At 43.0% G+C, this 19,539-nt stretch overlaps 1 protein-coding gene across 1 annotated transcript in view; it reads left to right on the forward strand.

The window, feature by feature from the left end:
• The first annotated feature begins 5,160 nt into the window (after nt 1-5,160).
• Nucleotides 5,161-19,539, forward strand: part of hyou1 (hypoxia up-regulated 1) — a 38,720-nt gene continuing 24,341 nt past the window's right edge. The window contains exons 1-10 of the mRNA XM_043677721.1: nt 5,161-6,248; nt 9,058-9,143; nt 11,238-11,331; nt 11,418-11,496; nt 11,886-12,040; nt 12,394-12,470; nt 13,610-13,791; nt 15,672-15,787; nt 18,436-18,622; nt 19,021-19,155. Coding sequence (XP_043533656.1) covers nt 9,071-9,143; nt 11,238-11,331; nt 11,418-11,496; nt 11,886-12,040; nt 12,394-12,470; nt 13,610-13,791; nt 15,672-15,787; nt 18,436-18,622; nt 19,021-19,155 — 1,098 coding nt within the window. The 5' untranslated portion in view covers nt 5,161-6,248; nt 9,058-9,070. The remainder of the gene's footprint in view (nt 6,249-9,057; nt 9,144-11,237; nt 11,332-11,417; nt 11,497-11,885; nt 12,041-12,393; nt 12,471-13,609; nt 13,792-15,671; nt 15,788-18,435; nt 18,623-19,020; nt 19,156-19,539) is intronic.

Raw genomic sequence — 19,539 nt, forward strand, 5'->3', positions numbered from 1 at the left:
GTTGAAGTGTTCCGAGGCGGAAGATCTTCTTCCAGGCGTCTGGTGGTGAGGGAGCAGTGGTGAAGGAGGCCCAGGACTTCCATGTCCTCGGCAGAGTGGGAGGGGGAGTTGAAATGTTGGGCCACAGGGCGGTTTGGTTGATTGGTGCGGGTGTCTCGGAGATGTTCCCTAAAGCGCTCTGCTAGGAGGCGCCCAGTCTCCCCAGTGTAGAGGAGACCGCATCGGGAGCAACGGATACAGTGGTAGGCCATTCTGTCCCTCAAGGTAAAAACAAGGACTGCAGATGCTGGAAACCAGATTCTAGATTAGAGTGATGCTGGAAAAGCACAGCAGTTCGGGCAGCATCAGAGGAGCAGGAAAATCGATGTTTCGGGCAAAAGCCCTTCATCAGGAATCTATTTTGGGCTTTTGCCCAAAACATTGATTTTCCTGCTCCTTAGATGTTGCCTAAACTGCTGTGCTTTTCCAGCACCACTCTAATCTAGAACCCATTCAGTCCCTTAAGTTTGTTTCTTTAGTGAGATTCAAGAGCTCTGATCATTGAGTTTGTGGCCAATTACTTTATAGGCAGGCAATGATTTATTACAATTTTGAGTTTGAGAAGCAGTGGTTTAGATATGACGTGTTAACTGGAAAGAAAGGAAAAATAATGACCTGTAACAGATAGGAATGCTTTAATGATCCTGGAGCTATTCTGTAGTAATGCTGTGTCCTTTCGTAGTCCACCTCCTTTTGAAGATAAGTTTGCCATTCTTTTAAGAACAATGCTGCTCCTTTTCACTGAGGGAGTGGGCAGGAAATTGGACAGCAGTGTTGAATCAGCTGTGATCTTATTGAATGGCAGACGATTCCTGATTCTTTATGATCCAGTGCACTGCATTGATGGGGGAATGAGAGTCAAAACCTTGCTTCATTACTCCTTTTTTGTTAAGGAGGGATATATTGGAAAGGGTTCTCAAATGAGATTTTGTGGATAGAACTTAAGAATGTAAACGGGCAGTTACTTTACTGAGAGTGTGTAGATTAGATTACTTTACAGTGTGGAAACAGGCCCTTCGGCCCAACAAGTCCACACCGCCCCGCCAAAGCGCAAACCACCCATACCCCTACGTTTACCCCTTACCTAACACTATGGACAATTTAGCATGGCCAATTCACCTGACGTGCACATCTTTGGACTGTGGGAGGAAACTGGAGCACCCGGAGGAAACCCACGCAGACACGGAGAATGTGCAAACTCCACACAGTCAGTCGCCTGAGGCAGGAATTGAACCTGGGTCTCTGGCGCTGTGAGGCAGCAGTGCTAACCACTGTGCCACCGTGCCGTGTAATAGGCCCTCAAGTGATAATCAGGTAATTTAAACCAGGAGATATCAACTTTCCCAACATAAATTAGAATATTCAGTGTTCGGGGTTTTCATGTGGGTGAATTTCTTGAAATATATCCATGGGAAGCTTTTGTGTCAATACGTAGCATTCCTAACAGGGATGGTGTAATGCTGGATCTGGTCTGGGGCAAGAAGCCGGGCAAGTGTTTGATGTGGCAGTGGGGTACAATAGTGACCAGAGCACAGTTTGGTTCCTTCTAGACAAGGGAAAAGAGGGCATGCAAAAGACCACCTTGGATTGGGGAAGGCAGATTTTATTAAAACAAAGTAAGATCTGGACATAGGCTGGGAGCAGCTCCTTGTGACTAAGTCTACACCTGAGCAATTGGCATTCAAAAAGAAGCCAGAGAAAGTGCCCTTTGAAGGGAAATGTAGCAGCAATAAATTCTGAGAACCCTGGATGTCCAGGACAATTCAAGACTGGATAAAGAAGAGCAGGGCTTTTAGCAATTTCAAAGCAGGCAATTCAGCTCTGGTCCTTGAGGAACTGCAGCAGTGAACATAAAGCATTCAGAGCAAAAAGGGGGCAAGAGAAAGGACTTGCAAACAGGATTAGGGAGAGTCTGAAGATATCTTCATAAATTAAAGAGGGAAAGAATAATGCCCATTAGCAACCAAGAGGGAACTTGTATGTAAAGCCGCAGGATAATGGAAGGGTTTGAATGATTATTTCTCAGTCTTCACGCTGGAAAAGGGGAATGTAGGTACAGAATTCAGGAAAGGGACTGTGAGGAACTTACACAGTTTGAGATAGGAAATCGGGAGGAATTGGGGGCTCTCTTGGGCTTAAAAGCAGACAAATCCCCTGGCCTGGATGAATTGCATCCCAGGCTGCTTTGGGAGGCAAGGCAGGAATTTGTGACAGACCTTTTTAATTACTCTCTGGCCACAAGGGAAGTGCCAGAAGATGGCTAATGTAGTTCACCATTTTGAAAGATGGTGGAGATGAACCAGGAGATTATGGACTGTTAAGTCTCATTGTCAGTGGTAGGGAAACTATTGGAGAAAATTGTGAAGGAGTGAATTAACCACTTAGAAAGAGATTGGTTAATTAGGGACAGTCAGCATAGCTTTGTCAAAGGAAGGTCATGTCGAACATGTTTAGAGTCTCTGCATGGAAACAGACCCTTTGGGAACATGGTCAGTGTGGACTGGTTGGACCAAACTAAACCAGTCCCCCTTGCCTGCGCTTACCCATATCCCTCCAAACCTCTCCTCCTTATTAATATATCCAAATGTCTTTCAAACATTGTAACTGTACCTGCATCCACCACTTTCTCTGGCAGTTCATTCCACACATGAGGGACAATTTTTTTTTTTAAAAGTGTAGGTCATGTCCTTTTTGCATCTTTCTCCTCACCTTAAAGTTATGGCTGCTAGTTTTGACCCCAGCCCCCCAATTAGGGTAAAGACCTTTACTATTTACTTTATCTATACTCCTCATAATTTTATAAACTTCAATAAGATCATTCCTCAACGTCCTACACTTCAGTGAAAGACATCCCTTCTTTTGAGTTTATTTTTATATCTCGAACCCCATTTGAGAGAATATTTTGAAAATGTGATCTAGTGTATGGATGAGGGAAGTTCAGTTGATTGTAGTTTTTATGGATTTTAGCAAAGCTTTTGATAATGTTGTACATGGGAGACTGATTGAGAAGGTTAAAGCACATGGCTTTCAGAGAAACTTCATGAGATGGATCAGAAACTGGCTTTGTAATAGTGGCCAGTTTCCAGTGGTGTTCCACAAGGTATGCTTTCCTTTATTGGTCAGAGTATTGAGTACAAGAATTGGGAGGTCATGTTGCGGCTGTACAGGACATTGGTTAGGCTCCTGTTGGAATATTGTGTGCAATTTTGGTCTCCTTATCGGAAAGATGTTGTGAAACTTGAAAGGGTTCAGAAAAGATTTACAAGGGTGTTGCCAGGGTTGGAGGATCTGAGTTACAGGGAGAGACTGAACAGGCTGGGGCTGTCTTCCCTGGAGTGTCAGAGGCCGAGGGGTGACCTTTATAGAGGTTTACAAAATTGAGGGGCATGGATAGCATAAATAGACAAAGTCTTTTCCTTGGGGTCGGGGAGTCCAGAACTAGAGGACATAGGTTTAGGGTGAGAGGGGAAAGATATAAAAGAGACCTAAGGGCCAACCTTTTCTCACAGAGGGTGGTACGTGTATGGAATGAGCTGTCAGAGGAAGTAGTGGAGGCTGGTACAATTACAACATTGAAGAGGCATTTGGATGGGTATATGAATAGGAAGGGTTTGGAGGGATATGGGCTGGGTGCTGGCAGGTGGGATTGGGTTGGGATATCTGGTCAGCATAGACAGGTTGGACCGAAGGGTCTGTTTCCATGCTGTACATCTATGACCAGTACTGGGACCCTTATTGTTTGTTATATACATAAATTATATTGATGGAAATGTCAGGGGAATGCTAATCAAATTTGCAGATATCACTGAGATTGGTAGGGTGGTTAATAGTGAAATTGGTTTTAAGTTACAGGAAAATATAGATGGGTTGGTCAGATGGGAAGACCAGTGGCAGATGGTAATTAACCCTGATAAGTGTAAGGTGATGCACTTTGGAAGAAGAAACTGTTGGAATATTGTGTGCAATTCTGGTCTCCTTCCTATTGAAAAGATGTTATGAAACTTGAAAGGGTTCGGAAAAGAGTTACAAGGATGTTGCCAGGGTTGGAGGATTTGAGCTATAGGGAGAGGCTGAACAGGCTGGGGCTGTTTTCCCTGGAGTGTCGGAGGCCGAGGGGTGACCTGATTAGAGGTTTATAAAATCATGAGGGGCATGCATAGAATAAATAAAGTCTAGTTCTGGACTCCCCCACCCCAGGGAAAAGAGGGCATAGGTTTGGGGTGAGACGGGAAAGATATAAAAGAGACCTAAGGGCCAACCTTTTCACATAGAGGGTGGTATGTGTATGGAATGAGGTGTCAGAGGAAGTGGTGGAGGCTGGTACAACTGCAACATTTAAAAAGCATCTGGATGGGTATATGAGTAGGAAGGGTTTAGAGGGATATTGGCTGGGTGCTGGCAGGTGGGACTAGATTGGGTTAGGATATCTGGTTGGCATGAATGGGTTGGATTGAAGGGTCTGTTTCTGTGCTGTATATCTCTATGAATCTGTGAGGCTATGTTCTTAAAAAAAAAAATTAGCGTAGAAAGATGCTTATTGATTGGTGCTGACATGATGGGCTGAAGGGCATTTTTAGAGTAGATGAGACTAGATTTCCTACAGTTTGGAAACAAGACATACGGCCTAAAAAGTCCATGCTGACCGTCCGAAGAGTAACTCACCCAGATCCATTCCCCTACCCTATGTTTACTCCTGAGTAATACACCTAACGCTATGGGCAATTTAGCATAGCCAATTCACCTGACCTGCACATCTTTGGACTGTGGGAGGAATGGGAGCACCTGGATAGAAACCTGGGTTTCCTGCTGCAGGGAGAACATGCAAACTCCACGCACACAGTCACCCGAGGCCGGAATCAAACCCACTGTGCTGCCCATTTTGTATGTTGTAAAAACACTGACACACCTTTGCCAAATAGGTGGTAAAAACAATGACTGCAGATGCTGGAAACCAGATTCTGGATCAGTGGTGCTGGAAGAGCACAGCAATTCAGGCAGCATCCGAGGACAGGCAAAATCGACGTTTCGGGCAAACGCCCTTCATCAGGAATAAAAAATAAATATTCCTGACGAAGGGCTTTTGCCCGAAACATCGATTTTTGCCTGTCCTCGGATACTGCCTGAATTGCTGTGCTCTTCCAGCACCACTGATCCAGAATCCACACCTTTGCCAAATGCTGACCACCTCCAATCCAAAGGAATAAAATAGTCACCTGTTGACATTCAACAGTTGCACTTTTCCTCATTATCAACACCTTTAGAGCTACCATTGATGAGAATCAATATTAGAGGGCAGCAATTCTCTTCCTATTTCTGAAATAGCCATCTACCACCCATAAGGCAGACAGCAGGAGTGTGATTAAATATTTCTCACTTGCATAAGTACAGCTCCTATGACACTCAAGAAGCTTTCCATCTCCTGCCTGCATGATTGCCCCTTTTCACTACTTTCATCGCTGGCACAAATTTAGTCCCTTCTAAACCTGGTCCCACCTAAAAGAACAGGGCAATAGGTTCGTGGGATCACTGCAAATTCTGTAAAACCCACGCCATCCGATTAAGAAATATATTATCCCTTACAGCATTAAGGTGTCCCTTCATCCTGAGGACTGAAGCCATTCAAGAAGATAGCTCTTCACCGCCAACAATTCAAGGTGAACTAGGAATGGGGAATAAATGCTGGACCAGCTGGTCTCTCTCACATCCCACAGACAAATGTGGATAAGTAGTTGTGATCTAGAATATTCTGTATGAAAGAGTGGTGAAGAGAGATTCAATAGTAGTTTTCAGAAAGGAATGTATAGGTCTTTGGAGGGGTGGCACTAAAGAGTGAAATAGGCAGGGTAGGTTTGATGGGCCGAATGGCCTTTGTGCCTGGGAATCGCTGATGCTCTGCAGCTCATTGTGGGATTGACACCAGTGGGCAGTCCTCCTGACACTAGGGGGCAGTCCTCCTCACACCGGGGCTGACGACCTGAGGTTCCTCTTGCAGCCTCACCGGTATCATTGGCGTTCCCGACGTGGACCAATAGACGAGCCAGATCCCACCATCCGCCCGCCCCCCCCTCGGGGTGGGCCAATCGGCGAGAGAGGCGCCGGTGGATCGGTGGTGACGTGGACCAATCGGTGGTCGCCGCGTTCTTGAGGGGCTTGATCCCGGAGCCGGTGAGGGAGCGCGAGGGAGAGACGGACAGAGACAGAGAGACCGGGTAAGGGGGACCGGGGACCGGGGAGAGAGAAGGGGGGCCTGGCACCGCGGGCCGGGGTCAGACGGGGGCCGGGTGGACACGGTGGGGGGAGAGGCGGACAGGCGGACCGTCCGGAGCCGGCGGGCCGGCCGGCGAGTGTAGGCAGAGCCCCGGGAAGGGGCCAGGCCAGGCCTCCCGGAGGTTATTCGGGGCCTGCTCTGTAATGGGTGTCCCTGCCCGAGGCCAGGCTCTGTGCCTCCCCGGTGGGGGGGGTGGGTCGAGCCCCCTGAGCCTGTCTCCCCATTCATTATGATCGGGGCTGATCTCCACCCCCAGCTCACCAGGTTCCCCGAGATCCCAAACAACCCCCTGACTCCTGACAAAACAATAATGGCTGAGCACCCAGGGGTTCAGGGTGGAGATTCCAAAGATTGGTAATTCTCCGCCAAAGATTGAGCCCGTCACCCCAACTCCACACTATCCAGTCCTCGCACAATTTCTGTTTCAATCAGATCATCTCTTAATCTTATAAACTCTTGGGAGCATGAGCTCAATCTTCTCGTCCTTTTTATAAATGTAAGATATCTCCGTATTCCCGTGAATTTTCACTGCACTCCTAAAGTCAAATAATCATCTTTTAGATAATATGCCCGAAACTGCAGAATATGGTCAAAACTATGTTCAGTTGCAGCAAGACTTTGTACTGTTTATGAAATGGATAAAGTGCCTGCCCTAAATTTATCTATTTAACTTTGCAGTTTCTTTGAATCCTCCTTGCAGCTTTCATATCAGTGAACTTGAATGTACTCCATTCAGTTCACTTATCTAAGTCATTGATGTAGATAGTAAAAAGCTGAGGTACAAGCTAGTCCATATTTCTAGGCAAGCTTCCCTGCTCTTCAATACGATACTGGACAATCTTTTGCATTGACACGAAAGACAGACCTTCTGACAGTGAACCACTCACTCAGCACTGAGCCTCTGATAGTGCAGCGGTCCCTTGATGCTGACCCTCCAACAGTGCAGCGCTCCTTTAGTACTGACCTAAATACATACATGAGTTTCTAAAGTGAATTTGAACTCTAGACTCTCCAACTGCAAACAACCAACCACTGAATCACAGCTGATGACATCTGTTGTGTCCTCTCCTTATCTGGTCGCTTGTTTAATTTACCTTTATAATGTCATAAATAGTGGCAAGTTGTTTCTGACTATTTCATCATTTACCTGCACCGGTTTCTCCCACAGTCCAAAGATCTGCAGGTCAGGTGAATTGGCCATGCTAAATTGCCCATAGTACTAGGCGCATTAGTCAGAGGGAAATGGGTCTGGGTGGGTTACTCTTTGGAGGGTCACTGTGGACTTGATGGGCTGAAGGGCCTGTTTCCACACTGTAGGGAATCTAATCTAAAATCTAATCTACTTTGCAAGTTATTCTTGTTCAAGAAAAGTAGCAGTGGTGCTATTACTGGAAATTGGAAGCACGTTCATTGCTTTATTATAAATCAACCTGTGGGTCTGTGGTCTTTACACTATTATAACCAGCAATGGGAGGTAATTAGTGACATAAGAGTCCAATGCTTTGAGATGATGTTTGGAATGAAGTAGTTTCTTGAACTCCAGAAACTGATTCTCAGTTCTGCTGCTGAGTGATTTTACAGTGTTTAGTTTGATGGCACACATCAGAAGTCTTTGTATTCTGTGAATCAACCTTAATAGATTTAGTTATACCATTGTAAGTTAATTACATTCCTAATTTTGGGAGGAGAGGTTATCACCAAAACGCACTGTGGGGAAAATCTGCAAAGTTCATATGCAGGTTATTTTTTTCAGGGTGGATGAACTTTTAAGTTGAGTTGATATGTTGCCGTATAAAGTGAGTGATGGATAATGTTTGACTGAGTCAGTAACTAGTTGGTTAAATCGCTATTTTATTAGAGAACAGATCATCTCGGTTTCACATGATGGCAGTCAGCTGCGCTGGACTTAGTTTTTCCACTGTGACACCTAAGTGTCTTGGACCATTTTGCTTCAGATGTATGTTCACTTGTTGCTAAAGTAAGTCCCTAAATGCCTCAGTATAATTGCTTGTATTCTAGGAGAGGTGAAGGAAAAAGTAAACAGACAGTTTCCTAGGAAGGATGTGACTGTGTGCATAAGAGATTGCAAATGGATAACTTGGCAGCTGGCAATTGCAAGTTAAGTGTCATTGAAGATGGAACAGAAGAAAATAGATTTGGTGTTTATGTGTTCATGACTGGGGACATGGTCGTCAGTTCTGGCTGATTTTAAGTGTTTGATTTGCCAGCACACATCAGAGGTAATTGTGCAGTGTATGTAAATGTATGTCAAGTTAGATTTGCCTTGTCCTGTGACTCCCATGGCAATGTTGGTACTTATACCCAAAGCACATTGAGTAAATACAAAAGGTTTCCAGGTTATGAGCGAGTTCCATTTTTTCCACTGTTGGCAAGCCAAATTTGTGTGTACATTGGAACAGATTTGGGCTAATTAATCCTCCCGTTTGCTGGGATGAAACATTGTATATAACTCCGGATTTTTAAGAATAATTTTTTAACAATGAGAAGCTGGAGGTTGGTTCGGAGGTACTGGACATTTGTAAGTCAGGCATTTGTAACTTGGGGACTTTCTGTATATTGTATCATCCCATTGGATCTCAGTTTATTGTTTGGGATCATAACTGCCCAACTCCTTTGTATTATTTGTTTTTCTCAAATGTAATGTGATATGGCTACAGGAGCTGCTGTACTGAGAGAAACTTGGAGATTGTGTGACAACCTGACTCTTACCTTTTTTTTCTCCTCACTAGGTGAACCTTTACAATGGGTAGCAAGATGGAACTGTCAGTTTGGATGATGTTATGTTTCACCCTCGCACACGTGGTCTTACACACTGGTATGTTTGACTTGGATTTAACAAAGATGTTGCTACAAGATTTGATCTGTAATTTTCTCTGTGAATAATTTGAACTCTTGATCAAAGCAGTCACCTGAGGGCTATGAGTTTAGGAGCCTGATTGCAGACATGTGCTTTACTGTGAAGTACTGTTGGTTGTATCTTCTTTCTGATTTGTATATTGTAATGTGATCATCTTCATGTAAATCTATGCTGGAATACATGGCAGAACTGGTTGTATTTTAAACATTCCAGTTTGGTAAGGTGCATTTGGAACATGGCTTTGTTGGTGGTGTAAGCTCCTGATTGGCTGTTGTAATTGATAGTTTTACTGTGGTATGCTGACATGCTTGAATCTCATTTGTTAATTAGGAGATGGGTGGGTAAGGGGAGGATGCAGAAAGTCTCATCTATTTAGAATAGTTGGCATCAATATTGTCTATTTAACCCAACCAGTCCATGCAGATAGTAATGCTACTTGAACACTATTTCCTTGTCCCTCATATACTTATTTGCTCTTCACTGTTAGTCTCAGCTATTCCCTGTAATAGTGAGTGCTGCTTTCTCACCACTTGGTAAAGATGTTTCTTCTGATTTCCATATGGGTGTACTAATAACTAATTTATGGTTTCTTTGCCACAAACCAAGACACTATCGATGCCTTTGATATATTAAAGTGCTGACACTTTAATTAGGTCATCTCTCTGCCTTCTCGTCTTACATGTGAAAAGAGACCCAGTCTTTTTTTTTTGTTCCTGATTAGTGTAGCCAGTGTTGTTTGCAGTCTGCCCTCTGCTCATATCCTTTTTTATAATCTAGCAACCAGAATTGTACAAATACCAAATGTGGTCTGATCAAAGTTCAATTTAAGTTCTGGTAGTTTTAGCTGCAAACGCCTCAAACAAATTTAACATTCCACTAGTGTCAGGCTGGTATTGCATTTTTTTATGTACAAAATAATTGTTATTTGTAATATGTCTTGATGCACAGCAGATTATCAATAAAAATAAATACTGTTTACTCAGTGGTAGAGACAGTGATTCACCTACATGCATTGAGTGTAGTTGGAAGAGAAATAGCGCTTTGAGCAGTGAGCGGTTTCCATTGGAAGATATTAGAACGAGCTGAGCCTGAGAGTTTAATCTTGTTGCTGTGTAGATTCTGATGGAGTGATGTGTGAACCAGTGTTTAGAGTTTACACTGCAGTGGAGAGGGATTTCACACTCAAAGCTTCTGGCTGTCAATTGGACCAAAGCTCTGATGAGTTGAAGTATTGCTTTCCCCTAAGGCTTATCCTGGACAGTGACCCTTAAGGAAAATGATTCTACAAATGCTGGTCCAGAAATCTAATAGAATGTCTGTTTAATGAGTGTTGGTAGACCATCCTTACCTGCGGAGTTCCTGGGTGATGCGCAGGAAGATATTTTTTTTAATGCTAAGTTCTCTCTGTCCCCAAACTTTGCTCAAACCTTCACCTGCCTGTTATTTTTTTCAAATGTATTCTTCCAGAGATGTAGGCCCTAGAATGGCCAGCATTTGTTGCCCATCCCTATGTCCCCATGACCGACTGGCTTGCTAGGGCATTTCAGAAGAATTAAGTTAGTCACATTGCTGTGGGTCACATGTGGGGCACACCAGGTAGGGACAGTGCATTTCCTTCCCCAAAGAACAGATGGGTTTTTACAACAATCGTCACTTTAACTGGGATTTGCTTTCAATTTCACATTTTTAGAATTATACATTATTTGAAATTTTTTTCCACCAACTACCACAGTGGAGAATGAACAGGCTCCCAGAGCATTAGCCAGTGATTCTGGATTGCTAGTCCAGTAACATTTCCACCACACTGTTTTTTGTTGCTGACTCAGCAATTTGAAATACAGAATCCACTACAGTGTGCTTGGAATCTTTAATCTTACTCAGTCATCTGATTTTCAGGGTGCTGGCCAGTTGATGGGGCATGACTTATTTTGCATCACTAGAAAGTTCAAAAGACCAAGCTGGCTCTCAACAACACACACACCCCTCTTCCTCTACCCTGCTCTCCTCCATTCAGTCTAGTAGCTTCTCTTTACATGTGCTGCTCTTATACAGATTCGGTAGCAGTGATGTCCGTGGATTTGGGCAGTGAATGGATGAAGATTGCCATTGTGAAGCCAGGAGTGCCCATGGAGATTGTCTTAAACAAGTACGTGCTCCTTAACTAGTTTACCAATGTGACCTTCCAATTCTGATTGTGTTTATGCTGAGCTGGGTGTGTTTTGGTTGTTGCAGAGAATCGAGGAGGAAAACTCCAGTTGCTGTTGCTTTAAAAGAAAATGAGCGACTCTTTGGGGACAGTGCAATAGCCATGGTGAGACTTCAGTTTCTCTGATAGGTCGGAGTCAGTTAACTGAGTGAGAGATCCACCTATATTTCCATTTAGGGAGTAAGGAGCAGATTTTGTTTTTTCTTTCTGCTGTTACATTGCAGGATGTGGCAGGGGTGCAGTTCCATTTCTGTTGGTAACTGTCTAGCACCTCCCCTTATTAATGAGTTCAGATCGTGTATTTATGTCTTAATGTTGCAGCTGTTTTATTTAATGTCTTTCATGTCCTGTGGATGTCCCAAAGCATTTCATGGTTACTGTGATGCAGACAGTCAACATTGAAAGATGTATTCAAACGCAGCAGCCTGATTAGAGCAGATTTTTTGGTATGAGTGCGTTGAATTCTGTAAGCTTCCTTTTGATGCATTTCACAGGCGGCAAAGAACCCCAAAGTCGTGGCTCGCTACTTGCAGGATCTACTTGGGAAGCGAATGGAAAACCCACAGGTGGAGCTGTACAGGAAGCGTTTCCCTGAACATCAGCTGGTGGCAGCTGATCAACGGGGGACAGTGATATTCAAATTTTCAGAGTGAGTACCTCAACAGTTAACAAGCCAGACAAATGATTTTGCTGTCGGTGTAATGACTTTGCTGAAAGAGACACTTCACATGATAAGTTAACCTACCGAGTGCCTTGTTTGTGTCTCAATCTTCAGCAGATTCTTTTTGACCTTTTTTAGGATTCAAGTCCGCAGCCAGCAATCTTTCCTTTGTGTTCTCAGGTTGACAGCTGTCACTGCTGTTTCTATTGATGCTGGTCAAGTTGCACTTGTTCAAAAGCTGTTGAGAAAACCCTTCACTCTTTCTGTCTATACTTTGAACTGTGCACTATCAAGTCCTTACTGAATATTTAATAAACAGTTGTCTGTCTCTGTCTTTCCAGTGAATTGTATTATTCCCCTGAGGAGATCCTAGGGATGGTACTGAATTACTCAAGAACCTTGGCTCAGGACTTTGCAGGTCGGTCCAATTTCCATTAAAATTTATACATTTCCCTTCTGAAGGTTTGACCTGATGTCGTGTCATAATCCCACCAATTCCAGTGACTCTCCTGTTCTGTTTTGAAATATTGTGTGCAATTCTGGTCTCTCTCCTATATGAGGATGTTGTGAAACTTGAAAGAATGCAAAAAAGATTTACAAGGACGCTGCCAGGGTTGGAGGATTTGAATTTTAGAGAGGGGCTGAATAGACTGGGACTGTTTTCCCTGGAGAGTCGAAGTCTGAGGGGTAACGCCATAGAGGTTTATACAATCATGAGGGGCATGGATAGGATAAATAGACATGGTCTTTTCCCTGGAATGGGGGAGACCAGAACGAGAGAGCATAAGTTTAGGTTGAGAGGGGAAAGATTTAAAAGGGACCTAAGGGGCAATCTTTTCATGTTGAGGTTGGTACGTGTATGGAATGAGCTGCTAGAGGAAGTGGTGGAGGCTAGTACAGTTATAACATTTAAATGGCATCTGGATGGGCATATGAATAGGAAGGATGTAGAGGGATATATGACAAATGCTGGCAAATGAGACTAGATTGGGTTGGGATATCTGGTCAGCATGGATGAGTTGGACTGGACGGTCTGTTCCATGTTGTGTATCATTATGACTCTAAATGGTTCTTGCTTCTCACTGGAGATCATGCACAAGAGCAAGTTTCCTGCTTCTATAGTTTAACATGTACAGCATTCCAATGCCCAAGTTCCTTCCTAACACTGCAAATTGCCAGTTGTTTCTGACCGCTAATACTTTAAAGGCCTAAATAAAGTCTTGTTTTAAAGTTTTGTAATTGTTTTTATGTAGCCTGTTTCTATAAGTTCCAAACATTATTTTCTGCTGAAATCTGATCCACTTCTGAGGAGTAAACTTAATGACTTGGCAACCACAGACAAGGCTTCATCGATTTATCTTTAAACAATATTTGAATTCAATAAATGAAGTTAATTGTGTATTCTTGAATGATGTGTAAAATAATTTAAAATCATTTCTAAAACACTGGCACACAAAATGCTTGTAACTTGACATCTTTGGGTAGTAGTATGTTTTGATATGACTCCCTAGAGATTGTTTTTCACAGTTGTTGACCCGTTCTACCCTTGTCCTGCAGAGCAGCCTATTAAGGACCTCGTAATCACTGTGCCAGCATACTTCAATCAGGCAGAGAGGCGGGCGGTCATACATGCTGCTCAGATGGTGGGTCTGAAGGTCCTTCAACTCATCAATGATAACACAGCTGTGGCCTTGAACTATGGTGTGTTTCGGAGGAAGGACATTAACGCCACAGCCCAGGTAAGATGTTAGTCAAAACGCACTGGTTTCAAGGATCGCAAGTTGAAATACAAATTATATATTGGTCAGAGTATTGAGTACAGGAGTTGAGATGTTATGTTGCAGCTGTACAGGATATTGGTTAGGCCACTGTTGGAATATTGTGTGCAATTCTTGTCTCTTTCCTATCTGAAGGATATTGTGAAACTTGAAAGGGTTCAGAAAAGATTTACAAGGATGTTGCCAGGGTTGGAGGATTTGAGCTCTAGGGAGAGGCTGAACAGGCTGGGGCTGTCTTCCCTGGATCATCTGAGGCTGAGGGTGACCTTATAGTGGTTTACAAAATTGAGGGGCACGGATATGATAAATACATAAGGTCTTTTCCCTGGTGTGGGGGGTGTCCAGAACTAGAGGGCATAGGTTTAGGGTGAGGGGTAAGATATAAAAGGGACCTAAGGGGCAAATGTTTCATGCAGAGGGTGGTGTGTGTATGGAATGAGCTACCAGAGGAAGTAGTGGAGGCTGGTACAATTGCAATATTTAAAAGGCATTTGAATGGATATATGATTAGGAAGGGTTCGGAGGAATATGGGCCAAATGCTGGCAGGTAGGACGAGATTGGGTTGGGATATCTGGTCGTTATGGACGGGTTGGGCTGAAGGGTATGTTTCCATGCTGCACGTCTCTGACTATATTTTAGGCTTTCTTGAGCAATTCTGAGAGCCGAAGATTTGGGAAATGTTGAGTCTAGTGCCTGTTTTTCAAATGGGAGGTTTGATACCTTTTGGGGGGGGTAGGTGTTTGCTTGTGATGCATTTGGAGATATCTGTAGGAATATAAATATAATAGTTATGAAACAGTTCAGAAAGGCCTTTTAGCAGTGGGGCATGTGAAGAGAATCATGCAGAATAAACACAATGGTTAATAACATTTTGGCAGATCCGTCAAACCAGTGTGGGCTGTAACGCTAAAAATTTGTTGCAGGTTCTGGGAGGATGCAATCCAAGTCTGTTTAGTTTTTGCCAGGACTCCTGAAGTTCATTTAGTAATAAGTAGTCAGTTTCCAGATTGGAAAGGAGCTAGACTTAGTTCTAATTCATCGGAGCGTTTGAATGAATCTCGTGTAGGTAGAAGGCTTTCATTACCGAAGGCTTTCATTACCAAAGTCTCAGAATTTGACAAGCCTTAACAGCCAAGGAAAAACCACCTGAAACCAGTTTTAATCAGGAGATGTGGTTTATTATAAGGGAGAGCATCTTAATGAATGGAATGGACCTGGCAAGGTTATTGGTAAAGGTGGAAAAATGATAATTTTTTAGCATGGGAAATCAGACTTTTCAGGTACACACTTCAAGGACTCCTTGGTATGGATCTCTGGTTTGGAGATTCTGAAGAAGTAGTAGAAAATAGTGAGGTGGCCAGGTACCCCTCATCCCCAGATGTTGCACAGCTGAGGATCAAATGGCCACAATTGCCAGTTTGCCTGATAATGAACAGTGCAGCTCTGACTATTAATGTGATACGTTTTGCCTTTGGTACCAAAAGATAACTGCTAAAAGTGTACTAAAATCAAATATTTACCAGAAAGTTCTAGTCAATGGAGAAATATGACTGATAAGTTGTCGAGGGAACGCTACTGGAAAGTGTAAAAGCTGTATGAGTGTACAGGATAAAGAGCAGAAAGTTAGGCCCATGGGTTGGGAACATGAAATATGAAAAAGGAAGTCAAGAAAACAGCGTAATCTCAAAACAGTGGACCCAAGATGTTAACTCTGCTTTCTCTCCACAACTGCCGCAATTGCTGCCAGAACTGCTGGGTTTTTGCAGTGATTTCTGTTTTTGTTTTGTAGTGTTATTTACACTGTGATCAGCTACTCACTTTTCCTCTATCTTTCTTTCAGAACGTGATGTTTTTTGACATGGGTTCAACCAGCACCACTGCCACTGTTGTAACTTATGTAACAACTAAAACAAAGGATTCGGGAACGCAGCCCCAGCTCCAGATTCGAGGGACCGGGTAAATTTCTAATCCTTAAATACTCTGCATTTAATACTCTTTCATTTTTTTGCTACTCCATCTCCGATGGCATTACAAACACTGCCAAGACTAAATACTGCCTTTAACATAGAAACATAGAAGTTAGAAGGAAGAGTAGGTCATTCAACCCCTTCAGCCTGCTACGGGGATCTGTGAATCTGAATGCTGCAGAGGTTTGCGGAGGCTAAGTCCTTGAGTGGTTTTTAAGACCGAGATGGATAAGTTCTTCATTAGCAAGAGGATCAAGGGTTACGGGGAGAAGACTGGCTATTAAGATTGAGACTGTCAGCCGTAGTTGAATGGTGGAGCACACTCAATGGGCTGAATGGCCTAATTCTGCTCCTTGACCTTATGGTTTAGGCATTAAGCTCATACTCTAATCCTGCCCTCCTCTGTATCCCTTTGATCCTTTTAGCCACAACAGCTATATCTACATATAGTTTGAAGAAATGCAATATTTTTGCCTCATCCTCTTTCTGTGGTAGTGAATTACATAGACTCAACTCTCTGGGTGAAGATATTTCTCCTCATCTTAGTCCTGAAAAGTTTATCTCTTCCCTTAAGCTATGATCCCTGGTTCTGGATTCCCACACCATCAGGAACATCTTTTTTGCATCTAACCTTATTATTCCCCTCATTCTTCTAAACTCCAGTGAGTACAGTCCGAACTGACTCAATCTCTTCCGATACATCAGTCCTGCCATCCCAGGAATCTATTTCATAAGTCTTTATTGAGAAGGGAAAGGGGATAGTTGTTAATTTGTTTTTCTAAATAAAGATCGCAGCTTTTGGAAGGCAAACCAGCACAAGTGGGAAAGTGTAGTCCTGATTACCAGTCATTCCCTGGTATTACCACGTGTTATACAAAAGAGAATGGCAATGAGCACCTGACATTTGCAGAATTGTACTCCAGCTTGACTTGTTTCTTTGAGAAGAATAGGCTGCAAATTATTAACTGTTTCCTCCAAATCTTTTGGGAGGGTGGAGAGTGAAAAGAAAGATAAAACTTAAGGTGGACATAGAGTTTATATCCCGCCCCCCCCCTCCCTATTTGCTATATCTAACTGCTCTGGCCTTTCATTTCATATGGAAAGGTCAGGGCAATGACTACTCTTTTAACATTTAGTAGGAACTAGAATTTGCATTCGTGTTTCAGTGCTATTAGAACATGGAACAGTACAGACCCTTCGGCCCCCTATGTGCTGGTCTTCTATTAAGATCAGACTAACCTACATACTGCACGCTAACCTACATTGTACTAACTTCTGTGTGCCTATCCAAGAGTTGCTTAAATATGCCTAATGTATCTGTCTCTACTACCACTGCTGGCAGTGCATTCCACGCACCCACCACTCTGAGTAAAGAACCTACCTGTGTCATCTCCCCTGAACCTTCCTCTAATCACCTTAAAATTATGCCCCCACCCCCCCCCGGGATAGATATTTCCGCCCTGGGAAAAAGTCTCTAGCTATCCACTCTATCTATGCGTCTCACCATCTTGTACACCTCCATCAAGTCACCTCTCATCCTTCTTCGCTCCAATGAGAAAAGCCTAGCTCCCTCAACCTTTCTTCATAAGATATGCCCTCCAGTCCATACAGTATCCTGGTAAATCTCCTCTGCACCCTCTCTAAAGCTTCTACATCTTTCCTATAATGAGGTGACCAGAACTGAACACAATTGTTATCAAGTATTAAATCTCATCAATTGTTATTTTTAAATTAAAAATAATTTGCTGTCTTAGAGTGATCATGGAATCACTGATGTTGAAACATAGGGGGATAACTTAATTAGTCTTCAACAATTTAGTTGAAGGCCAAGTTTAGAATATTGTAAGCAATTCTGACCTCCCTCCTATCAAAAGGATTTTGTGAAACCTGAAAGACTTACAGGGATGTTATCAGGCTTTGAGATATAGAGAGGTTGAATAGGCTGGGCTGTTTTTGCTAGAATGTTTGAGGCTGAGGGATGACCTTTAGAGAGGTTTATAAAGCCATGAGGGACATGGATAGGGTGAATAGCATAGATCTTTTTCCATGGGGGGTATACGGATTCCAAATCTGGAGGACATAGGTTTAAGGTGACAGGGGAAAGATTTAAAAAGGACCTGAGCAATAACTTTTTCACGCAGAGGGTAGTGAGAGTATGGAACAAGCTGCCAAAAGAAGTGATGGTGGCTGGTACAACTATAACATTTGAAAAGGCATCTGGTTGGGTCGATGGTTAGGAATAGTTGTGAGGGATGTGGGCCAAATACTGGCAAATGGGACTAGATCAGCTTAGGATATCTGGTCAGTGCAGACGAGCCAGAATCCATGTGACTCTGACTTTATGACTCTTTATAGTTGCAAGTGTATTTTCCTTTACTTTTACATTAAGCACTGTTAGAGTCAGTGCCTCGGTGACCAATTATAATTGATTTCATCTTCATCTGGGGGTGTTCTTCGCAGAACATCTACCTCCACTATACTCTGATAACAAGAGGAACGGCATGTCCCTCCTTCAATATCATCCAAAAGACAATGCCTTTGACATTGCAGTACACATATGTATGTATACTGCATTAAGGATGTACTGAGATCAGTCGACTGGGAATTGAATCTTCCATCTTTCTATGTTATCTTCAGGTTTGATCGGAATCTAGGTGGTTTTGAGATGGAACTTCGTCTGCAGGATTACCTAGCAGATCTCTTTAACGCTCAGAAGAAGACTCCCAAAGATGTCCGCCAGCACCCACGAGCGATGGCGAAGTTGTGGAAGGAAGCAAATCGTGTGAAAACAATATTGAGTGCGAATGTAGATCATATGGCACAGGTAACTTTCAGATTCAGCAGAAACTGAGGATGTAATTTTTACACCTTAAATGTGTATTTAAAAGATATAATTCAAAGATGTATTTATCCTAAGTTTTAGAAAAAGTTAACCTATTGGGACTGTGTAAAATCATTGAATCTTTCAAATTAGAAGGGAATCACAGGCTAATAGCTCTTTGCAAGAGATATCCAGTCAGGCCCATGCTCTCTCCTTTTTTTTTGTTATTTCCATACTCTTCAAGTATTTATCTAATTCCCTTTTGACATTTACATTTGAATACACTTCAACCACCCAGCTCAGATAATCATCTTCAATGTTCTCCATGTATCACCTTTGTGCTTTTTGCCAATTATCTTAAGTTTATATCCCTTGTTACTGATTCCTTGTTTTCTGTGCAGATTGAGGGACTGCTTGATGACATTGACTTCAAGGCCAAAGTAACAAGGCAGAAGTTTGAGGAGCTGTGCAGTGATCTTTTTGAGAGAGTTGCAGAACCTGTACATCAAGCTTTAAAAGCGGCTGAGTTGAAAATGGTGAGTGTTTTAGACAAGCTTGTGTGATCAAATGACTTTGTGAATATGTGCATTGTTCAGTTGGTAGTGTAATGTATTTTCATTAAGAATGCATTTGATCTTTGTATGTATTTAAGCTTAAAAATGTGTTGCAGGAAAAGCGCAGCAAGTCAGGCAGCATCAAAGGAGCTGGCGAATCGACGTTTCAGGTATAAGCCCTTCTTTAGGAATGAGGAGGGTGTGCCAAGCAGGTTAAGATAAAAGGTAGGGAGGAGGGACTTGTGGGAGGGGCGTTGGGAATTCGATAGGTGGAAGGAGGTTAAGGTGAGGCTGTTAGGCCGGAGAGAGGGTGGGGGCGGAGAGGTCGGACAGAAGATTGCAGGTCAAGAAGGCGGTAAGTCGGAT

Source organism: Chiloscyllium plagiosum, chromosome 36 (assembly GCF_004010195.1).
Source record: "Chiloscyllium plagiosum isolate BGI_BamShark_2017 chromosome 36, ASM401019v2, whole genome shotgun sequence".
Classification (NCBI taxonomy): Eukaryota; Metazoa; Chordata; class Chondrichthyes; order Orectolobiformes; family Hemiscylliidae; genus Chiloscyllium; species Chiloscyllium plagiosum.